Source organism: Leptidea sinapis, chromosome 32 (assembly GCF_905404315.1).
Source record: "Leptidea sinapis chromosome 32, ilLepSina1.1, whole genome shotgun sequence".
Taxonomy (NCBI): domain Eukaryota; kingdom Metazoa; phylum Arthropoda; class Insecta; order Lepidoptera; family Pieridae; genus Leptidea; species Leptidea sinapis.
The window spans coordinates 3,675,849-3,700,466 of NC_066296.1; the positions used below are offsets into that span (position 1 = coordinate 3,675,849).

Here is a 24,618-nt window from a genome sequence, read left to right on the forward strand (position 1 = left end):
ATAAGTTGTGCCATATTATATAAAGAAATGTTTCCATACGTAAGTCTACTATTCTGCCTAAAAGGCCATTAGGCAGAATCTGTGACCGTTCAAGTATTGTTTGAGTACTTTTTCGGGCGGTAAATTTCGATATAAAATGCATAGGTATATGTACTGAGGTGATTATAATTTGCGTTTCATAGCTAATGTAGGTATGCCTGTGTGGGTTTAGTTACTGAAAGTGTTTTAGTTTGATACGTTACCGATTAGATTCACACCTGATATATTTCAAGATGTCGAGATTTTTTTTTCAGAGGTTAAAATAAACTTAAAGTCTTACATTTTTTATACGCCTAGATAGACTACGACAGCTGTGAAAACGTCGAAGACAATTGAGTTTGGAAATAACCTCTATATTGAGCAATTCACGCACACTAACACTAAGTTTCACGCATACTAAACTAATATTCCTGGCCTGTTTTTATCGGTTGTCTAACAGCAAGAGACTCTATCTAGATGTATAAATGATTTGAGTTTTCTTTAGTGTTAATTCCGCCGTTGAGTCTAAAGGACAACACGTCCTGAGGATGCCTCGTGTAGAGGCGAAACACGTGTCGAATTGTTTAAAGACAAATATTGGCGGAATTAACACTAAAGAAAACTCAAATCGTTCATATAATTTTGGATTTCCGCAAAGTAACGCCTACTTCAATAAATTTTCTATCTAGATGTATAAAATCTTATTACTATCCGTTATATAAAAAATATTCAATGTATTAAAAGAAATGTTGTATAGTTAAATACATAAGCCTTAACTATTACTGATACACAAACAAGATAAATAAAACTAATAAATTTACTAAAAAAAAATACATTTTTATTTCCATACTATTTATTTATTAATAAATTTCGTAACATGCAACTTTTTTACTGAAAGTATTCATTAAAATGAGTGAATGAGCAATGAGTTTCTTGACGAAGTAGCGGTAGATTCATTAAAAAAAATTTTTGACATTCACAAGTGTCATTTAAGTGACCTACGTGAATAAAGTGATTTTGATTTGATTTGATAAAGTCAAAGTCAAATAAACTTTATTCAATTAGGCTTAACTTAAGGTCTTTTGAATCGTCACTAAAAATATTTCTTTTAAATTACTGAATCTACAATATTATGTATTCGGAAAAGTTGCACTCGTGAGAAAAATAAACAAAAAACTCAACGGCCACTCTTCAATCAAATAGAGTATTTTACAACGGCTGTAATATACATAACAAATTAGTTTGTAAGATGCTGCATCCAATATATGAATTGTGTTAGTTAAAAGCGTTTTAAATACAAAGCTCTTATTCATAATGGTTCGCTAACTTTAAACAACCGCTTAGGAGTGTTTTTTCTCATTCTGACATAGGTTAATAGAAGACAGAGTGAGAATTAGCAATGCTTTAAGTTAGCAGACTATTATGAATAAGGGGGAAAATATTTAATAATTATAATAAAGAATAATAATAAATATAAATTATCGTATATTGGATGCATCTACCTTTAGAGCTTGAATTAATTATTTGTATAAGGATACTTCATGAACATGATCATCCATCAAATACACCGTATTTTTAAACTATAACACCTCGTTCTGAATGAATAGAGTAGTGGGTTATAACTTTATAAGTTACCACACTTTTTTCAAGAGTATCTTTTTTAGGAAACTTAAAATAGTAGATTGTTAACCAAGGGTCGAAATAATCATTTCCCGAGGTATTTAGACACCCGAGCGCAGCAAGGGCGGCTATAGTCCGAGTAGGAATTGATTCTTTTACCCGTGTTAAACACTGTACTTTTCATTTCGAATATGAGGAAAATAAAACTAGTTGTTTATCTAAACTATTTATACATAATATATAATAATATTAGTAACACCTAAATAAAATTAATTGTCAAATTAGGACAATTCGTGAAATTAAAAGTTACATTTTTGTTTGGAATGTTTATGCTCTATGATATATTATGACAAATTTGGCTGTTCTGGATATCTGTAAAAGTGGGAGACTCTGGTATTTCATCAGACGATGGATTCCATGGCTTGAAGCAGCATTTTTCACCCAATAATCAGATCAAAACAACTTTTCGAGTATGAGAAATGAAAATTAATTAACATTTGTTTCGAGTCTTAAATACCTACCTATTCTGATAACTATTTGTAAATATAAACTACAGTTTACAATCAGCGCGTCGTCTGTCTCACGCCGTCTTCCGGTCCCCTGCGAGTAGGTAAACGTGTTTCTATTCCTTATGAGAAAAAAATAGTTTTGGTGTCGGTTAACAGAACTTTCAGCGTACTTTTACACGCGTTGGGAAAGGCAGGAAGTAATACTTCTAAGTTCTAGCTATATATAAGAATAATAATTATCATTTTTTATTTGCGACAAACTGCCACCAAATTTTTTACAATTACAATAGATATGAACAATTAACATTAAATAAAGAAAAGAAAAATTAACAATACAAATGTTAAAAAAAACAATAAAGACAGAGATCTTTAAAACATGTAAGGATTATTTAATAACTAGAAAACGAGGCAGTATATACCTATATCATATCTGATGACCATTTTTTATGAAAATAAGGGACGAGACGAGCAGGACGATCAGCTGATGGAATGAATGATTGATACGCCCTGTCAATTCTTTGAAAAATCCAAAAATTCTGAGCGGCAGTACAATTGCGCTCGTCACCTTGAGACATAAGATGTTAAGTCTCATTTGCCCAGTTATTTCATTAACTACGGCGCCTTTCAGTCCGAAACACAATAATTCTTACATATTACTGCTTCACGGCAAGAATAGGCGCCGTTGTACTCATAATCTAGCCGGCATCCTGTGCAAAGGAGCCTCCCACTGGTAATCATCATCCATCTATAACATATTGCTTTAGGAGTTTGTGTTTATCAAATTAAATCGAATAAACATAACTGTTGCTACTTAGATAGGCATTTTATTACAGACAAAGATATTCACTATTCACTCTATCCTTTCTAAGCTCTATATTAAGTATATAGAGCTTAGAAAGGATAAAGGATATAATTATAGTAAGTATAAACTTTATACCCGTTTTTTATACCTAAATGTGTAAATTATCAAACTTTACCTACCAGTTTCTATTCAATTCGCTTTAAAGTTGGAGAGAGCACTTGTAAGAATGCCTAGTGTGTAGTACGTTCCGATACGATGCGATGCGGAGAGTTGCGGCCGCATTGTAATTTATTGAGTTGATGCTATGTCGCCGGCCGCAGAGCGCATTCCGACCGACGGGATACTCTGTAGATCAATCACGCAGAAGCTCCACCGAAACTTATGTTCAATCAGCTGTTCAGTTTGTGCCTAAGTTTTTTAACATTCCAAAATTTTTCTGTTCGTAAGACGACCTAACTATGTCTGTGATGGTTTTTAATAAACATTATATTATAGATTTGAGTCATAACATTTGTTTCAATAGCCGCAACAAGTATTATTCCCTTTGGATAATAATGATTTAATAAATTCTTTCAACAAATAACTCGGAATGTACTTAGGTAGGTACACCTAGAGTTGCCAACTTTTTTTAGAAGAAATAGAGTATATCTGATTTCAAAGGATATAAATAAAGAGAACAGAAAATCAAAAAAGAGTATTATTTTATATTTAAAAAAAGGTATTTTTTTACTTTTTGCAGCACAAAACAATTTTACATGATTTTAAAAAGAATTGTGTAAATAAGAGTTATTTATCATACTCTATTAGTGATATAGATTATAGAGTACGCCAAATGATATAGAGTACAAGACTCTATTTTAGAGTACGGTTGGCCTCCCTATCTACACCATACAGTACGATACAACAAACTGCATAAAATGTATTTTGAAATCTACCAAAGTTTGTAACTGTCAGAAGTCAATATATTTTAAACCTAACAAAAAAACACGAAAACTTTCAAATACAGTACCAATCTCTAATAGAAATTGTAATGAATAAAATTCTATTCAGTCTGGCATCATTTTTATATAATACATAAAATTTATTTGGGATATAATGGATTATAGGTTTTGGTGACGAATATACAGACTATGAAACTCCAATGAAAAATACAATATTATAAAGTCTTAGTACTTCGTCACAATTATTTTGATTCTGTCCAGCTCTTTGGCTTATAATATCCATGTAAGCTTCAATGTGTCAATAAATAATTATTAATATTATCATCCTGCGGAGCAGAACTTAGAGAATAGTTTTCTCAGAAGAGCGTGTAATTCTCTCCCTATATTGGCTGCTATTAAAATATGGAACTTATAGGTGTAGATTTTATTTAAACTAATATAATTAATGTAATGTTGAATGAAATCATAAATTTTGAAAAAATCCAAAATTCTTATATACATGTCAATATTTCTGTTACCTATGACTCAATACCGTAATGTGTATGTCCCAAAATTCACGTTCTACCAAGATCCACTTCAATAGTGATATCACCCTAATATTGGCTCCTTTTTAATTTTACTAAGAGACTACGGCATAATATACGTCATGCTTTGTTTTTTGGGGATTACTTTCACATCATACATTAACATCAACTATGTTGCCTCTAAGGGTACGAGTAGAGATGGGCATAAAACTCAATATGATGTCGGTGAGGCATCTGCGCGCGTGTGCGTGCAGCGTGGAGCGTGCAGTGGCGCCGCACTCACACAGACGTACACACCTGACGCCGTCGCTGGCGCCAGACCCCGCGCCGCTCTGCGCCCCGCACCCATACCGGGCACACTCGCTACAGTGTTGCCTGTCCGTGGAATTGTACCACTGATACAGGGTATCAGTAGTTACAGCACCGATTAGAGTTTTACAGACACCTAGCGAATCTGTGGTACCTGTGGCGGCGGTTGAACTAATTTGTCTTTCTATATAATCATTAACCATCGTGTTTATTTATTCCTTATAAATTTCATATTTTATTCAGGAAACAAACGGTTATAATTCAAACATTTTAGAACATCCTATTTAATGAAGACCTATATTATGTAGTTCCATAAACTAATTTTATAAAAAATATCTTAATTTCCCAATTTCTCATTGATTATAATGTTACCCAGGTATTTGAATTGTGATAGAATTTTAAGCTGTTATCCCCGCAGAGTGATAATTGGATTTAAAATATTACATATTCATCCAATAATAACTACCTTAATATTACCGTAAATTTCCGAATAATCCTTGTCATACGTTAGACCATGTCTGGACTTCAATAAATAAGTTTCCGTAAGCTGCTTAGAGAAGGACTCAGCAAGACCATCGTTGGCGTACTTCAAGTTATTGATAGGTTGATTGAACACAATATAACAGCGGACTTTTGACACGTTGAACTCATCCATAAACCTATTCATATAGAGATTGAAATATGGGGTTGGCTACGTGAGACACCACATGGAATATGGAATAATATTAGTTGAAAACAATTGGGAATGACTGTAAAGTTTCATTTCCTAAATGATTTTTTTGATAATAGTTATTTATGCAACTGTTGTGTAATAAGGGGTATTAAAACACGAATGTGGGTTTATTTAATAATGTGATAATAGTATCACATGAGTATTTTAATACCTAATTTTCAACAGTTGAATACAAGACTTTATCTACACCCATAATATGAATCCTCTATAAAAGATTCTGACACAGTTAGCTTTTTAGAGGATCTAAAGCGTGGGTGTAGATTAAAGTAATTTTTAAATGGAATTAGGGAGATGTCAGACATTGGTACGTCGCTCAGCGCGCGTGCGTCAGTGTGTCGAGACTTGAGTTGTGTGAGCGGTCGCCATCAGCCGGCACTCGGCACTCGGCAGTCGTGACTCGTGAGTCGGCAGCACACGACGTCCGGTAGTGTGTAGTGAGAGGCGAGCGAGAACGGTTGTGAACTTGTGCGTACGGCGTGCTCGTGAGTCGTGTCAGTAGTCGGTGCGTGTGTACTGTTTCTGTTTGTTGACCGTGAGTGCTCGCGACGATGTCGGGCGCGCGCTGCGGCTGGCGGCGCCCGCGCTGGCGGCCGGTCGCCGCGTGCTCGTGACATGTGATGTTCCGGAGACGCGCGCTGCGGCGGCGGCTGCAGGCGGCCGGCGCGCCCGCCGTGCCCGACGCCGTGCTGCGGCGGCTGCTGCGAGCTGTGGACGCGGGCCCGCGCGCAGCCGCCTGCGTGCCCGCGCCCGCTGCGCCGCCACAGCCGCTGCGGCTCGCCGTGGCCCGCGCCTGCCGCTTCCCCGACGTGCGCCACGCCGCCCAGCTGCGCCCCATGCCGCACTGCACGGACCAGCTCTGCTGCAACCCCTACCACTTCAGCCGGCTCTGCGAACCTGGTACGTGCTGCACAACCAACTCTCACGCGCGCAACATTACACCGGCTACCATTCTCTTTATAGAACACGACAGACGTTGGATTTCATAACTATCCTATACACAGTGATGGTCTACTGACCGAGCAGGACAACCTCAGTATATTGTTTTGTCAAAGGAGCTCATTGCATCGGTCTACGTTACTAGGAGAATGCATCTTGTCACAGATATACTATTACATATTAATTGCAGATATATGTAGGTGTGTAATCCTTAAAATATATACTTTGGATCTTCAAAGTGGCCACGATTGTTTTGAAAGGGGAGAAGTGATGACCATGATTATCCTTTGGTGGCTAATTAGAACCGTCGCGTCGTCCAAGATCTCGCAACATCAATACAATTACAAGAGTGTTGAACATTTTTGTGCATGTCGTGGTGTGAATAAATGTTTCTTGAGAATCGCAGTAAACCCTGCTTGAACGCTAGCCACCTATGTAACAATGTATGAGGTGCGATCCTGGAACTTGGCAGAAGAAACTTATCTTTATATGATTCCATACTGCATGTTTGTGAAGCTCTAGCTAGAGACTGTAGCGTCACTGCACTAAGGATGAGTTTAGAAAGTTAAAGATCGCTCGGCACTTCGCGCCATTATAAATACCTTTGCATTTGCGCTCGTATTTGTAGATACATTAGAGTGGACACTGATTTATTTAATATATGCAATTTTTTTCAATCAACATGCTGTCCTTTTGGTGTTATTTTACTCTCGGATCAATGCCCGCGTAGTATTATATCCGCGCAACTGCACTTGCTATCACTTATCATGGCTTTATTATCAGTTATCAGCACCGTTTTCCTCAATCTCGCGCCTGTAGTTACTCTGGCACCAATCGCCAACACCGCTCCCCGATCTCATCAATAATAATTAATAAAATAAACTCGTTCGTACCTATAGCAACAAGCATCCCTCGCTAGTGAATTGTAAACATCGCGCCTGCCTATTTATAGGTTCTGACATCAGCCGGCGTCTTAGATTGAGTTAAATCTTTGCTATAACCGAAAGGTCACTTGAGAATTTCTTTACTGATAGTTTGGTCTACGTGTTGTTGGGCGTGGGTGATTCCATTTGTGTTGAACGTGTGAGGCGTATGTTAATGTAAGTGACTAGTGTAGGTAACAAGTTTCGTGCGTGTTGTCGCTACTCACTCGGTCGCGCCTCGCAGACGCCAGTACAATAGTTAATACGATTGTAACAAAGACAAACACTATAATCTTGCGTCCGCACTCCGAGGGCCATTCGCTCGCGATAAGTAGACAAGGTCACGACGCTGGCGCCGCCATGCCGCAACCGAGTCGCGAAGTTGCGCGCGCAGCCCGTTATTTTTTAATTCGCCAAGTATTATGGCGCTGACGCCCGCGCCTTTACTCCACTGTTATAGGTACGTGTAATTATTTAAACTCCTTAGTCGGTTTCCTCACAATATGTCGGCTGTCGCGCCGCTGACCTTTGCCGATCATTTATCTTCCTTAATTTTATTTCCTAATTACCTACCTATATACGGATATTTAATTAGTAGTTGTTTTTACCGTCTAGACAAATTATAATTGAAGACAATGTCTGTGTATTTAATTCATTTAAATAAAGCGTCATCTTCTTGAGAACAGCTTTCGTTTTGTCTCTAGTCTCTTCTTACAAATCTCTGTGTACAATATACAGATACTACTATTTTATCATGGTTATAGCCTAAACAGATTGTTGGATTTGGTTCGGCCGTACCAAATCCGATCATGTATTTCGGCTATTACAATAGTTTACGATTGGAACCTTTTCGACACGTCCAAAGTTATCCTACAGAAAAAATATCAACTTATAATCAAGCAATCTAATAAGATTTTTTTTATAAAAATTACAACGAACGTAACCACAGATCAAGTAACGCACAAAGTCCTCTCCACTACTGCGCCGCTGTTATAGATGTTAGCGAAGAATATATTATAGGTAATAGTACTAACAAGCAATTTTACCAGCGGAACTATCACGGTGTGCAGTGTTGTCAGGGTCTTGCCACCGACCTATTATTAGCAGGAGAGCATAACTTTATATTATTTTGTTCAAATTAGAAGGGCGTGGATGTATTTACTTATTGATTCTTTGCTGTTGCGTGGTTCTGCATTATCTGCCACATTTATCACGGGGAGTGCTCAGAAGAGCTGTTCGGATTGATACCACCAACAGACTTTACATCAATCGCATCACGTTGAAGTCTGGCATTCCACAACCGCGCGTTTTACAAGAAATTTCTTGCCTCGCACAGCCACTTTGTGGAATTAATTACCGGCTGCAGTTTCAGCCCGAACCGATACGACTTTGGGATCTTCAAGCATAGAGTTCCGAATAAAAACAAATGACATTCCATTTAAAATCACAAAGTCAGGTCACTCCACATTATGTTATTTACATTCTCGTAAACCGCCTCCAAAAAGCGTACGTTCACCACTGATCAGCTCAATAAAATGGCACTATTGATAATATTAGTACATAGCTATCTACTTAATTAATGCTATCAAAAGTCGAGGCCCACCTGCAATTTTTTGCCGCCGCCAGTCGCGACATTGGGCCATCGCGCGCCTTGCGGTCACCATTACATGACGTCACACGCGTCGCGCCAAGACTGTTTTTGTTAACTTTCGCGAGTCGGTACTCAGTCGCGCCGATCGGGCTTTTCGATGACTCGACTCAACAATCAACGCCGACATATTTTGGATTCATGTTATAAAAATATTTGACAATTAGCGTGGGCGATAAACAATCATCAAATCTTTACAAGGCTTACAATCGCGTTTCGTATTTTATTTCAAATGAAGTTGCCTTTTTAATTTTACAATCTGTATTGTCGTAAACATGATGTTAAGTTAATTATTATTGTGTTCCTCGTTTAGGTTACTATTGTTATTTTCCATTACGATTTGAATTATTTCCTGAAGATCCTATCTTTTTTATATTGCGCTCGTTATCTTGAGACATATAGGTATTCGATGTGATTTCTCAGTAGCTCAGTAATGTCACAGGTTACAATCAGGTATCAAATTATTTCTAATGTTGTCGAATACTTAATTACCTACGTATTAACAAGCTACTCACATTATATCAATCTTTATACAAAGGAATATATATTTTAACAAAATATCGTACTTACGTATGATTTAATGAATTCAGCTCAGTACGGTTTCTAAACTTAATGTACATTTCAACATATTTCTTAGGGTGTTTTTAGACAATTAGTGTTGTGGCGAAAATATAGCATTTGGATCTATGAACACTACTTTATCGTGTTACACGTACCCTTCAGTTTTATTTGTAGGTTGCTAATGTTTGCTGTTGGTTATAGTTATGGCTCCAGAGCTATTTAGATCTACCACTTTTCTTTGGAGTTAAACAAGTTTTTTCTCGGCATGACGCATTCGTTTAGTACACTCTCAGAAAAATTATTCTTATAGCTTGTACTTTTTTTGTGTAGGTACATTTATTAAGATTAGTAATCAATAATGAGATATAAACTGTTGGCGCCTGTAAATATATTACGTTTTCCACGCAAGAATTTTGAACTTATGGGCTTCGTTACATAGTTCAAGGTCGCTAGCATTTAGTGTCGCCTTAAGATGAATTATATGAAACTAGGTACTGTCAATCACCCAAAATATACAAATAAATAACCTACGTATAATTTGCAAAGTTCTCTAGCGACCAACAAATAAAAAAGAGACTGACAAGTGCCAAAGTAATAAAATTTTTTTTTCGTTCGTTTTATTATTGATAGTTATAGCAGTTGTTATTATGACGTTAGAGACATTATTAATTGCTTGTCACATCCAGGTATATAATTCATCTTAGATAAGTGGATTAAGTTGGGGCTTCAACGGTTCTGCATTTTATCGTGTGGTTATTATCATCATGTTTGGGATGAAACTATGGGAGTTATACATGTATGTATGTAACAAGGAAGAATAATTTTAAAATTTATAATTATATATCAATGGTTCGTTTTATTGTCACTTGCCTTGTATGCCTCTACCAGTGGGAGCCTCCTTTGCACAGGCAACCGGCTAGATTATGGGAAGCACAACGGCGCCTTTATGTGCCGTGAAGGAGTAATGTGTTACACATTACTCCTTCACTTGTCTCAAGGTGACGAGCGCAATTGTAGTGCCGCTCAGAATTTTAGAGTTTAAAAATAATCCTGAGCGGCACTGTATTGCATGGGCAGGACGTATCAATTACCATCAGCTCAACGGCCTGCTCGTCTCGTCCCTTATTTTCTTAAAAAAAATGTACTAGCCTGATAGACTCGGAGGAGGAGATGTTCCGGTAGTTCTATTTCGTAACCGTGCCACACGCACCTAGCTAGATGTTGGCAGCGTTATCTTATCACAGATTCGGCGACACAATGTCGCGGTCGCCGTCATGGCCGTCCTCGCCGAAAGTCATTCTCGCTCTATGGTCTATGCTAATTGTAATCATCAACATATTACCGCGGTTCACACATGGACAACTTAAAACCAACTTTTTACACAGGCGAATCAAACTACTGAGATATTTGTGAATCTTCCAATATTCTTAACGGGACTTGGGGCTAGGGTTACCAACTTTCATTATAATAAATAGAGTATATCTGATTTCAAAGGAGGAATGAAAAAGGATTATCATTTATTTTATATTTTTTTAAAAGGTTAGGTAAAAGAATTTAGTAAAAAAGAGTATTTTAGTATACTCTATTAGTTTTATATATTATAGAGTACAACACTCTATTTTAGGGTACTGAGTTTAGCTTATAAAAAAATACTTTATTTATGAAAAACACTTTAATTGATAAAATTTCTAATGATTGCATTAGAACATGAGTCTGAACTGATCACGACTGAACAGCAGTGGAGTTGGAAATAAACTGGTCTCTCCATTGTATTCAGTACACGATTGTTATATCCAGCTGACATAGATCTAGCCAATGTACAGAGTAAGCAATATGCCATACATACAGTACGGTTGGCAACCCTACTTATGTTAGCAGCTAGGCAGTCCACAAGTTTCTGATACATGGTCTGTATTTGGCCTCTTAATAGTGAAATATAAAAGAACCTTCTGGAATACGGACCATGAAAGTAGAAACATGACATCCCATTGACGGGTGAATTTTGCGTTAATGATACCTATTGGGGGCGCCTTAAGAATTCTGACTAGTCTCCAGAGAAATTACTTCGTAAAGACTACAAGATATTACTTCTTAAAATAGAATCCTGCTAGAAAGATAAAAAGATAAAATATAAAATTTTACAACATCACAATTATTACAAAGGAACTGAATCATTTATATTATAATTTCTTATCATATTTGAAAAATCTTAACATAGTAAAACATAGGTATGTACTTACATACTATTATTTCGAGAATGTTTAAGTTATTTTTAACCTTATAACAAGTACTTATTTGTAGTAGTGGACCATATTGTCGCATTATTGTCCATCGCACAAAATTATTAGCACATAATATTATTACCGTCCGCACCGTACCAAATCCGACCATGTGTTTAGGGTTTAAGTGCCGTGTGTATAACATTATTAGCTCTTCTTTCATTATTATTGGCCGTCGATACGAATTAAATAAAAAAAAAACGAAAATAATGGCGTGATGATTGTGAAATTATTCGCAGTGGCTGTAACAATAATTGTTGATTGTACTCAGCGTAGCGAAACTCTCTTAGGAAAAAAACGATTCACTCGATTGTATGAAACGTGCAGTCATTGACAGATGACAGCTTATAATCTTGGAAAAAAACGGAGATAGCCGAAATCCAACTACGTTTTAAGCAACTGTTCGCTTTCAAACTTAGCCGGATTACCACTTTTGCTATTACTTTGTGGCCATACTGTAATTATTACTATTTCAAATTAATGTCAAAAGAGTGCACGTTTCATACTAAACTAAATTTCAATTTTTACTCAAACAGACCCGCCTTAGCCTATTATTACGTAGTATAGATCCTCTGGTTATACCATACCCAGGGGGGCGTGCATTAGTATACTAGCAAGGTGGGCACTGTAGATCTAATTAGTCGTTATTGGGCCTAGACATTACTTACCGTAGGTATTTAAGGTAAGGAAGGTAGGTTTAATTTATAAGTCCCCCACTCATAAATTCAATAGGAGTTTAGTTATAAAATAACGGATATAATAGCAAAAAAATGAATATGAATATATGATCCAAATTTAACTAAATTAACTTTGACATTTTAATTAATCGGGTTCATAACGACGACCTGTATAGCCGAGTGGTTAGCGATCCTACCTACTAAGCTAGGGGTCCCGGATATGATGAATATAGATGTTTGTTTCCGAGTCATGGATGTTTAAATGTATTTATGTATATTTATATGAGTTTATGTATGTTTAAGTAAGTATATTGTATTAAATATATCATTGTCTTGTAATCCATAGCACAGGCGATATATGCCTAAATTGGGGCAAGATAATTTGTGTAAAAAGTGTGTCAATATTATTATTATTATTATAACGAGATAGACACTGCCTAATTGCCTATATAATATGCACGCCCCTGACCGTACCTAGCATACATGCTTTACGGGAGACCGTAGCTTGTGGGCTCGATGTCGACTGTCGGGTCGCGGGTGTACATCAGCTGGCGGCGGCCGGTTTGTCGGTTTGTCGGCGTGGTCGATATTTATTTAGCCATAATTGCTTGTCGGGCGACTGGCGCCGGCGCCGCGGGCCGACGGTGTCGCGCCATGTTCGGGGCACGCCCGGGGGGAAGGGAGGGGGGAGGGGTGACGCGACGGCTGCGCGCGCGCAGGTAGGTACGCGCTTAAGAGTCTTTTTGTAGGTTTATTGTCGTGTTTTTTGGCCTCGCTTTGTCAATTCGTGAATGATTGGAGCGAACAATGGCGGGGACAGACGGCGCCTAGTGAAGGCGGATGCGTGTGCGGTGATCTCAGTGGTCGCGACACCTGTCGGCGAGTCGCGGCCGGTACGGACAGCCGGTACCGACAGTATATTGGTATGTATTATCATATATTTTTAAACTACCAATAGGTACGTAATGTGCTAAAAATGATATATGTATATTTCCCAGGGGCGTGCATAGCATATAGGCAATAAGGCAGTGCCAACCTCTTTATAAACCTAAATAAATATTGCACTATTGTTAAAGTTGATTTAGTTTAATTTGGTTCCGTTATTTTATAACCAAACATCTATTAAACACGCACTCATAAAATTTTTCCTTACGCATCTAATCTAGTATCTAACTAGATGCCTACCACGGTAAGCAATCTTTGCATATTCCAAAGCCCAACTACGACTAGTTAGATCCATCCAATGCACGCCCATGATATTTCCATAGCATTAAGAGTGCTTTCGCACTACGTCCGATCCGAATCCGATCCGTAACCGTGAAAATACGTATCGGTCTAGTCGTAGAACTATTTCTACGGTTGAAGGAAAGAAATCGGATGACGGAAGCCGGATCTAGTGCGTAAACTACAATAGAAATAGTTCTACGACTACTTCGGACCGTATTTTCATGGGTACGGATCGGATTCGGAACGGACGTAGTGCAATACGCTTTTAGAGTTTTTGTTACAGAGTATATATTATGTCTTATTATTATTTGTATCGAGCAAAACCAATAATTCATTTTTATTTCTCTTTTCTTCCGTTATAACAAAATATAAGAATTAATTATTATTAATAAACCAAGATAAATTAATATTAAAACACAAAACCTTATTAATTAAACTAACTACATATGAAAAAGTACTTAAATACTAATATTAACTACCTAGTTAAGGTTTTGTAACTATGCAGTAATTTATACTGTACGGGAACATATAATAATTATTGTTCAAAACATAAACAAGTAGGGTCGAAATTCGCTTGAATATACATTTCCTAAATAACTGTTATCATTTTATAAAACACTGACAGTCCATCAATTACTGTCCTACAATGTTATTGGTGAAAATGTAACTGTTTTATGGATCGTAGAGGTAAGGAGAATCATCTGTGTTTATGAAAAAGTGTCCGTCAAAATGTATTAAGGCGACACTAAATGCCAGCGACCTTGAGCGATATGAGTTCACGGCTGCCGGCCCGCCATCTATGTAACAAAGCCAATATTTTCAAAATTCTTGCGTGGAAAACAGTTTATATGCTCACAGTCCTCGTTATTCACTACTACTAATCTGAATAAATGAACCTACACAAAAACGTACAAGCTATAAGAATAACTTTTCTGAGAGAAGTACCAAAAAAAAGCGTCACGCCATGCCAAAAAACTTGTTTGACTTCAAAGAAAAGTGGTAGTTCAAAAAGGCTCGGCAATGTTAACTATAACCAACAGCAAGCATTAGCAACCTACAAATAAGACTTAAGGATATGTGTAACAGGATTAAGTAGTGTTCATAGCTCGAAATGCTATACTTTCACCACAAAACTTGTCTAAAAACACCATGTTTGCGTGTTTTCTGCTTACTCTTCGCCTAAAATTAGGGTGGCGCTACAGTCGCATCAGAGTGAATATTAAAAAATAATGGTTTAAAAAAACTAAAAAGCACGCTTTATATATAATTCAACTGAAAAATGGAAAATAAATTTTAATATATTTAAATTGAAAATACTTTAACATCAATTTCTGCCTTATCGACTATAGATAAAAATTATATAAATTGACAAAAATCTTAGTTTGCAAATTGAATTAGTGTATTGTCATCGGTCCTCGATAAATCTACAAAGTTTGAATGAAATCTTGCTGTTTAAAGTGGGTCAAAATCGCATCTAAAGGAGTCAGTTACAAGCATACAAGTGAAGCTAATATAAAGCGTATAAAAAAAGCGCCAAATTTAAAATAATATTAATCAATATAGGTGCACGTTTTACTACAATAATTCTTTAATGTTTAATATAAACTACATTTTTTTGAACAAAGTAAGTTTTTGAAATTATCACTATTTAACTACTTCAGTCGACAATAATATTTTTTTTTTTAACTTGGCATACTTTAATTCGTTTACATTTGCTACATTTACCCACGGACGACTAAAAAAAGAAGGACTACTATAAGGACCTTACATATAAGTGAGGCAACAAAACAAGCCGGTAAACGTGTAGGTACATAGCCCCACGCATACACTTACACTAATACAAGGCGATCGGCCGCCTTTATGAGATTTTTCATGGTCTCGGACAGATCAGTTTGCGTCGCAATAAAATATTTTAAAAATGCCGTCGTGCGTTGTGAAAAAGTGTAAAAATAAAGTATTTGTGGATATATGATTATTTAAGGGAGAAAAAATTATGTAACTGGTATACCCCGTAATCGCACACACACTAGCATAAAGGTAGGTAGCACTTGCTTATGTCACGGCGCGCAGTCATTCTTTTTTTACTAGTGAATGCACGGCATTCACCATACTTCATACCCTGTGCTTACACCAGCGCCATTGTGGAAGCTTTTTGAACTTTTATTTACTTATGCTGGACACTTTTTCAAATTTTTTACCTTATGAGATGGTTCTCCTTGCCTCTACCCTCCATAAACTCTTTCTTCTTCTTTAAAAATCATTTTTGTAATTTTATTACTTAATGCATTTAGATGAATAGTCAAGTAATTTTTTTACCTATCCCAATCACTAGGCCAGAGCCAGGAACACCAACATATCCCACAAGCTATTTCCCAAATCCACTGGGTTTGGGATCAAAACCCAGGATCTATATAAAGTCACAAAGTTAGGGTTAAACCGAAGTGGAAAGATTCTATATTTCTGAGAAATAATTGTTGACAGTGCCACATAGCTATCTCCTTATAAGGTCAGCTATTTTATATAGACCGTACCACTACTAGGGTTGCCAATTTTTATTATAAGAAATAGAGTATAACTGATTTCAAAAGGCATAAAAGGCATTTATTTACTCAAAATTGGTTCCTTTAGAATTCGATTTGATGTCATTTCTAATATTCTAGACACTACTACCGCTTCGGAAACAAATGGCGCTCTGAGAGAGAAGAAGCGGCGCAAGCAACTCTCCCACCATTATTTTTGCAAAGGAGGTAAATAAAGAGTATGGACTTCCAAAAAAAAAAAAAATATGTATTTTATTTTATATTTTAAAAAAATTAACGTAACCTCAAAACACTTCGACGAACAAGAGCGACGTCTCAAGTCAATTTCCAAATATGCAAAGATTAGGGTTGAGCAGGTTATCAACTGTAAAATAGATCCTGTAGATGAAGCCACAACCTGAGAGTTGAAAAAGCATACAAGATTCTATAAACGATACGCCACTCGAACGGCTCAGTTGGAAAGAGCGCTCGCACGGAACGCGAGACGTCGCGGGTTCGAGTCCCGCATCGTTCATATTATTTTGTTTTCTATTAATGTTATATATTATAGTGTACGCCTATGATATAGAATACAATACTCTTTTTTAGAGTATCTACGGTTGACAACCCTAACCCCACTACCTACCTGCTGACTGACCGGAACCCGCTCTATTTGCAATTATAACCAACATTGTAACTTATAGCGGTTTTATAACTGCGGAGAAGCTTAATTAGATAGGAATCAGAGAGTATATTTCTGATTATTAGTGTGGGATTTTACAGATAGGTAGGTATTAGGGTTGCCAACCGTACTCTAAAACAGAGTATTGTATTCTATATCATGTAGGCATACTCTATAATATATAACTCATGTCAAATCACTGTTGAATGCATTGGCAACGTTAGAAGATTTCGTCCGATGATACAGTCCATTTCATCACAAATAGCTCAGCTGTGGTTTGGCAAAGCCAAAATAAAACATATTTTCATTTTGACAGTCGAGTTCACAACCACTCCCTCAAACATATTTGATTTAGAAAATGAAAACGGATATTTAATTAATTATTTTGTACGGGCTAAAATTAAATACAATCAAATAAATATTTATTTTATTGTCTGAATTATTAAATTCAGCTTCATTAAGGCGACACTAAATGCCGGCGACCTTGAGCAATTTGAGTTCACGGCTCCTATGTAGTAAAGCCAATATTTTCAAATTTCTTGGGTCGAAAATGTAGCATTTTAACAGGCGCAATCTGCTTAATAGCTTACAATCCTCGTTATTGCTTACTAATCTAAATAAATGTACCTACATAAAAAAGTAAAATCTATAAGAACAACTTTTATGATAGTAGTATACTAAACAAATGCATGATGCCGAGAAAAAACTTGTTTAACTGCAAAGAAAACTGGTAGTTCATAATAGCTCTGGATTGATAACTTTAACCAACAATAAGCATTAGTAACCTACAAGTAAGACTTATGGGTATGTGTAACAGGATGAAGTGGTGTTCATAGCTCCAAATCCTATATTTTCACCATAAAACTTGTCTAAAAACACCTTGTTCAAAAACATGCGTTTTCTGTTTACCCTTCACCTTAAGTTCAGGTAACCATGCGTCGTTGTTAAGTATAATTATCTATTATTTACTTACTTTTTATGTCTCTATTATGCTTCATAATTATTTCCTGTAGGTAACTACAGTCAATTAGGTCCTGGAACTGCAATCAGTTGTGTCTTCAACTGGAATAGCAACTTCCTCTCAAACACAATGAAATGCTGGGCCCGTTTCATACAGGGTTGCTGTTAGATTAAATGATCTCAACTCCATTTAGACACAAATTAGGATACCCACCACCTGGACATCTGGCGTTCCTCAACATAACGGTTTTCAAGGAGCTTTCTTTTACATACAACCGAACTATAGATGAACTATAGATGGATTCCTTGTGCGGTGTTTCAAGGACGAAACGACATGGGTTCCTTCAAGTAAAATGTGGGCGGCGGTGATAAATTAACACCTGGTGACCCGTACACTCGTTTTCCGACTTTTTCCATAAAAAAAAATCAATTAGAATATTTCATCAGCAGCCGGAAGACGTCCACTGCTGGACAAAAGCCACCCCGAAAGATCACGACAATCAGTCCTGAGCTGCCCTCATCCAACGTGTTCCGGCGATCTTGACTAGATCTTCGGTCCATCTTGTGGGGTTCTACCAACACTACGTCTTCCGGTACGTGGTCACCATTCGAGGACTTTACTGCCCCAACGGCCATCTGTCCGTCGAGCTATGTGCCCTGCCCACTGGCAGTGAATATTTTAAGCTGTAACAATATTTATGGCCAGATTTGTTTTTACTCTATATTACATTGCGACGTACGCTTACAAAGCCCCAGGATCTTGAACGACTCAGAAATGGTGTGAAAATAACGCCAATACGAATAAATTAACAATCTCGTAAGCCTTCCAAAATCAGCAGTGCCCCAGGGCATTCGACTTTTCAGGTACACCAAAAATCAAGAGTGCCGTACGGCACACTATTCTCTCACCAAGTTTTGACCCTTATTATGTTTATAAGACGGTTTATTTTGCATAGTCTTATAGCTTGTTTCAATAGCTTTCAGATACATTAACTCAAATCATCCTAATTATAACCTATCTTTTAATACACGTAAAATAATACGCGCTGACAGAACGGAACGGAATGCTTCATTGAAAATATTCGCCACATATTTTATTGAAAAAAAAGCAATTTAATTAAAAAAAGACTTACTGATGAAATTTATATTGATTGGTATAGTTGAAAGTTGTGGACACTTCTGCAGTTAACTTACTGAAATACACCGTAATATTTAAGCGTTGCTTCCGATTTATACTAAATTACTACTTTCTTTCCAGCTATAAGGTCACCAGTTCATGAAGAACCCACAATTTTTACTAGGTAGTGTCTATAAAACATCAAATATTATTTACGTAGAAACATATCGACTTACACGTGTTGGATAAAAAGACGTCATTAACATTCGGAATAATATAATTTTAAAGTTATCGAGACGTGCGGGGGTCTTGTGTCTGACAATTATTATTATTATTGGGTAGGATATCATAATATACATATTGACGTCTTTGTAATGTCATAGTAATATATTCACACTTGACACTAATTCGATAAATGCTAATGAATAATTTTATATATTGATAAAATGGCGACCGGTCTAACCGGGCTTAATGATAGTTTTGCAGGTGGTCGGTGTATGTAAAGGGTTGTTAGGTTTGTTGCTATATATATAATAAAGGTTTGCCCTTAATCAGTGAAAGAGATGCTTCACCAGTCCAGGTTTCTTTGCACCGGATGCCGGCTTGATTATGGGTACCACAACGGCGCCTATTTCTGCCGTGAAGCAGTAATGTGTCAGCATTCCTGTCTTTCGGTCTAAAGGGCGCCGTAGCTAGTGAAATTACTGGGCAAATGAGACTTGACATCTTATGTCTCAAGGTGACGAGCGCAATTGTAGTGCCGCTCAGAATTTTTGGGTTTTTCAAGAATCCTGAGGCACTGCATTGTAATGGGCAGGACGTATCAATTACCATTAGCTGAACGTCCTGCTCGTCTCGTCCTTTATTTTAATTTTTTTTAAATCGGATATATATTACACCTACCGTCAATTGTATGTCCTTGTAAAAAAATATTGATGTATAAAGTAGACTACAAACATATTATAAATGTAATCAAAGCTTCGAATCTTGCTGTAGATAACCTAAGAACAGCGATTTTAACGATTTGTTTCATAGAAACACTTAAAATGATTTCGAAATGGTTGTACAAGTAGATAGTTAAGGTTGATTAGTGAGATATTTGATACTAATTGCCGAATCCGTTAACGAGATTAGCGGGTCCAGGCGGCAGGCGATCAAACACTTGATCACTTCTTGATTTTAATCTGTCAAGTCATTAAAGATATTATGAGAGTGGCAAGTAGGGCGATTTTGTGCAAATGTATCCGAGATATAAAATATATTTTAGTAAGTATTATCTTAATATATATAAATTATGTGTCACGTTGTTTGTCCGCGATTTGCTTAAACTAATGAACGGATTTTAATCGGGATTACTTCATGGAGTGCAGTTTAGTCAAACTTGAGCGATAGGATAGTTTTTATTTCGATTTGGGACCCACAATTGTTTTTATTTTCAATATTTGTTTTGCATGGACATATTTTCTATGTGAGAATTTAGTGACGCACGGTTTGACAGTTCCACTGTGAAACAATTTCATTATAACAACAGGGAGCATTTTTTACGAAATAATTCTTGATGTTTTGAAATATTATTGGCAAATTCCTATAAAACAGTATTTTATTATCTACAGAACAACGTCCGTCGGGTAAGCTAGTATTATTATATATTACTAGTCTATCATAGCCTAGTTATGACTAGTTTAGTTATTTAATGCAGTAGCAAGTCTCATTTACAAGTAGGGTTGCCAACAGTACTGACCGCAATAGAGTATTGTACTCTATATCATATAGGCATACTCTATAATCCAACTAACTAATACACTATGTTAAAATACTCTTTTTTACACAATTTATTTAAAAACTATGAAAAATTTATAAAAAATACGTTATTTAAAAAAAATTTACTCTTTTTTGGATGTCGGTACTTTTTATTCCTTTGAAATCAAATTTACTCTATTTTTTCTAAAGTTGGCAACCCTAGTTGAGCTTAAGTGCAAGTCATCACAGAACAAATAAAAATACGCGTCTTGAAATGTGCATATACTTTAAAACAGCAAATAGTTTTTGAACCTCTTTTAATTGTACTAAGGACGGTACCTATTTGGGTTTAATAATATATATATGTACTAGCTGACCCAGCAAACGTTGTATTGCCATATTATAAAGTATCTAATTAAAAAAATGTTACAATAATAAAAAAAAATGGGGTATAAAAAATATTATATAATTATATAAATATAAACAATAATTATTATATTTGATTGCCACCTTGCAACCCTATTGCGGATCTGTGGATGGAACAGAATAATATAAAAATCGCGATACAAAAATACTTGTAGACGGGTGAGAGTTTGAAGTTGTATGTATTTTTCGATGCTGAATCATAATAAAATAAAAAAACATATATTTGGTGGATAACCCTTATCATTTAGGGGTATGAAAAATAGATGTTGGCCGATTCTCAGACCTACCCGATATGTACACAAAATTTCATACATTTCAGCCGTTTCGGAGGATTTTGGTAACAAACACCGGGACACGAGAATTTTATATATAAGTTATAATAAACATAATTATTGATATAGTCGGGTAGAATGACGACAATTTAGTACAACAGATGCAAGTTGGCAGAGGCTTGGCATCTACCAGCAACACATCAAACATTCGTCACATACCGCGCGCGCCATCCAATCGCCACTGCTTTGCCGCGCGGCTGAATTATTGCTTCATATTACGATGCCGGTGTACTTCTTCCGGTAGCCACGCATCAATGGACAGCTTCTATTACAGATTGTCGTTTGATTCTCGTCATTCCTGTCCATTTACTTATTATAGTGAACGACATTTTATCCCTACTAATATTATAAATGTGAATGTAAGTTTGTTACGCTTTCACGCCTAACTCACTGACACGATTCTGATGAAATTTAGTACAGAGATAGACAAGAGCTTGGAAAAGGACATACTTTAATTGCGAAAAAAATAATGTAAGGGCTGTAATAGGGTATGGAAGAAAAGTCATAAAATGCTTGGTTTTTTTATTTTTCGAAATACTCGAGACTTTAAATCCACTGAGTCGCTAAAAATACTGTTTAATTCTTTAGTGAGACCTATCCTTGAATATAACTCAGTAATTTGGTGTCCATACTACAAAAATACATAGCTTGAATAGAATCAGTGCAGAAAAAATTCGTGTCTAGACTCAGTTATATCGATAAAACCTATCATATTTATTATTACCAAAAAAGGCTAATTAATCTTGAAATTGATTCCCTGGAAATGCGTAGAAAGGCGGCCCAGTTGATTTTTCTTTACAAACTCATAAACAACCTAATAGACTATCCAGATATTCTTCAAAATATTGGTAGTGTACCGTCATTTAATTGTCGAATAGGTACGTATTCCCCAATATTTATTAAATTTTATAGAAATAACTACGGATTAAACTCTCCCATTCAACTCATATGTATAATCTATAATAAAATATTTAAATTAGATGAAAACATCGATGTATTTTCAAATATTAACTTTTATAAAAAACAGGTGTCCTTGTCATTAAAAGGCTTAAATATAGATTAGTAACTATGTAATTAGTATTAGTAGTAAATTCATTATTGTTATTTTTCTAATTTGTTTTTAGCATTAGTTTTTTAGTTTAGTAACGATGTGCATACCTTTAATTTAGATATGTAAATAGTAACACTTATTAATGTTTACCTTTTCGTATATGTAAAATTATGTATATAGTTGGTAAGCCTTAATAAATAAATAAAGATTGTATTAAATTTGACGACGCCATAAAAATTTGTATTTAGGCACTTGATAAGAAATAAATAAACATTTGTTGACTTGTGTAGGGATGAAAACGACACATACATCTATTATCTGGTTGAGTTTCAATGCTTGTTTAAATGTTATTGCTTGTGGCTGTGTCGTGAAGCTGGTCGTTCCCATCGGTAGACTGTATCTAAGTAGCGTAAGTTTTAGCAAGGTACCGTTATAATTCCTCGCTATCAGATATGCTAGCAATAATAGAATTGTGCTAAATTTAAATGTGTCAAAAAATTATGCTCACAAGATAGGCGAGGAATTTACTGTAAGGTGGACTTTTTGTTCGTCTACCCACTGTCAGAGGTCAGAAAAGAGGACAAAAGAAATTTTAAGAGACATGGTGACTGAACTCCAAATTGTCAAGAGAGTTTGAAAAACCAGTATAGAGTTGTGGCCTCCAGAAAGATCCACCAGAGGAAAAAAAAATGTTTCGTTACACAGTTCCACCGATGTCTAAGATCACAAAAATGTAAAGGAGGGAGTTAAGTTTTTAATTTAACCAAATGCATTCATCGCCGGCTAAGACTCAAACGTTGTCAATACTCGTAGTGTCCACGACGGAATAGTAATGGGAAATATTGAATAAAACATGACAATCTATCGTGTGAAGAGACCGGTAGCCAGTTGGCTGCGAGCGAGGTGTGTTCAGTGGCAATCTACTCCGCCTACTCAACTCCTCTCCTCCTACTCCTCTTTTCCGCGTCTTCTGGATTTCACCGTGATAAAGTGATAGAGGGTAAATGTAGTAGAGTACGCGAGTAGCTTTCTTCCACGTACTACAAAGCTGTGGAATGAAATTCCTTGTGCGGTGTTTCCGGGACGATACGACATGGGTACCTTCAAAAAAAGCGTGTACACCTTCATTAAAGGCCGGCAACGCTCCTGTGATTACTCTGGTGTTCCAAGAGATTGTGGGCGGCGGTGATCACTTAACAACAGGTGACCTGTACGCTCGTTTGTCCTTCTATTCCATAAAAAAAAACTAGTAGAAATGCAGAACCACTGATCGGTCCGGTCTTAGTTACCATTAACCATTTGTCTAACCATTACAGGACTGGTCCGAGTAACCAATATAACCATTTTAACCAATTAGTAGTAGAGATCCGCGTACTCACAAGTAGAACCAACAATTATAGTTATTTAGCAAGTGTCATAGATTAATTTAGTATCTTAAATAAATACATTTACCATAAAACCAATGTAGATATATACCTCTAAGTGCACCCCTTTTCATGGTCCCTCAGTGTGTCCGTATAAACGGAAAAAACAAGCCTAGATATTGAACTAATACAGTGATTTCTTACCGTGTTTATTCGACAAAACATTGAACTAAAAGTTAAACACAGGATAGATGGATTTCAATGTTATACCTAGGTACCATATAAATTGCCTTTTGATTGTCAAATAATAATGCAAATAAAATTATTGGGCGACTGATACTGATCTCTGTGAGAAAAGGATTGAAATTTTTATGAAAATAAGGGACGAGACGAGCAGGACATTCAGCTGATAGGAAATTGATACTCCGCCGCTCAGGATTCTTGAAAAACCCAAAAATTCTGAACAGCACCACAATTGCGCTCGTCACCTTGTGACATAAGATTTAGTTAATTCTCATTTGCCTACAGTAATTGCACTAGCTTCGGCGTCCATCAGACCGAAACACAGTAATGCTTACACATTGGGATTGCTTACACACTTTACCAGTGGGAGGCTCCTTTGCACAGGATGCCGGCTAGATTATGGGTACGACAACGGTGCCTATTTCTGCCGTGAAGCAGTAATGTGTAGACATTACTGTGTTTCGGTCTGAAGGGCGC

General features: G+C 36.4%; 1 protein-coding gene across 1 annotated transcript in view; it reads left to right on the top strand.

Annotated features, from left to right (window-relative positions):
* The first annotated feature begins 6,073 nt into the window (after window positions 1-6,073).
* The window catches only part of LOC126974562 (mothers against decapentaplegic homolog 6), a 51,417-nt gene continuing 32,872 nt past the window's right edge, over window positions 6,074-24,618 (top strand). Inside the window, exon 1 of the mRNA XM_050822097.1 lies at window positions 6,074-6,353. Within this exon, the coding sequence (XP_050678054.1) occupies window positions 6,074-6,353 (280 nt within the window). The remainder of the gene's footprint in view (window positions 6,354-24,618) is intronic.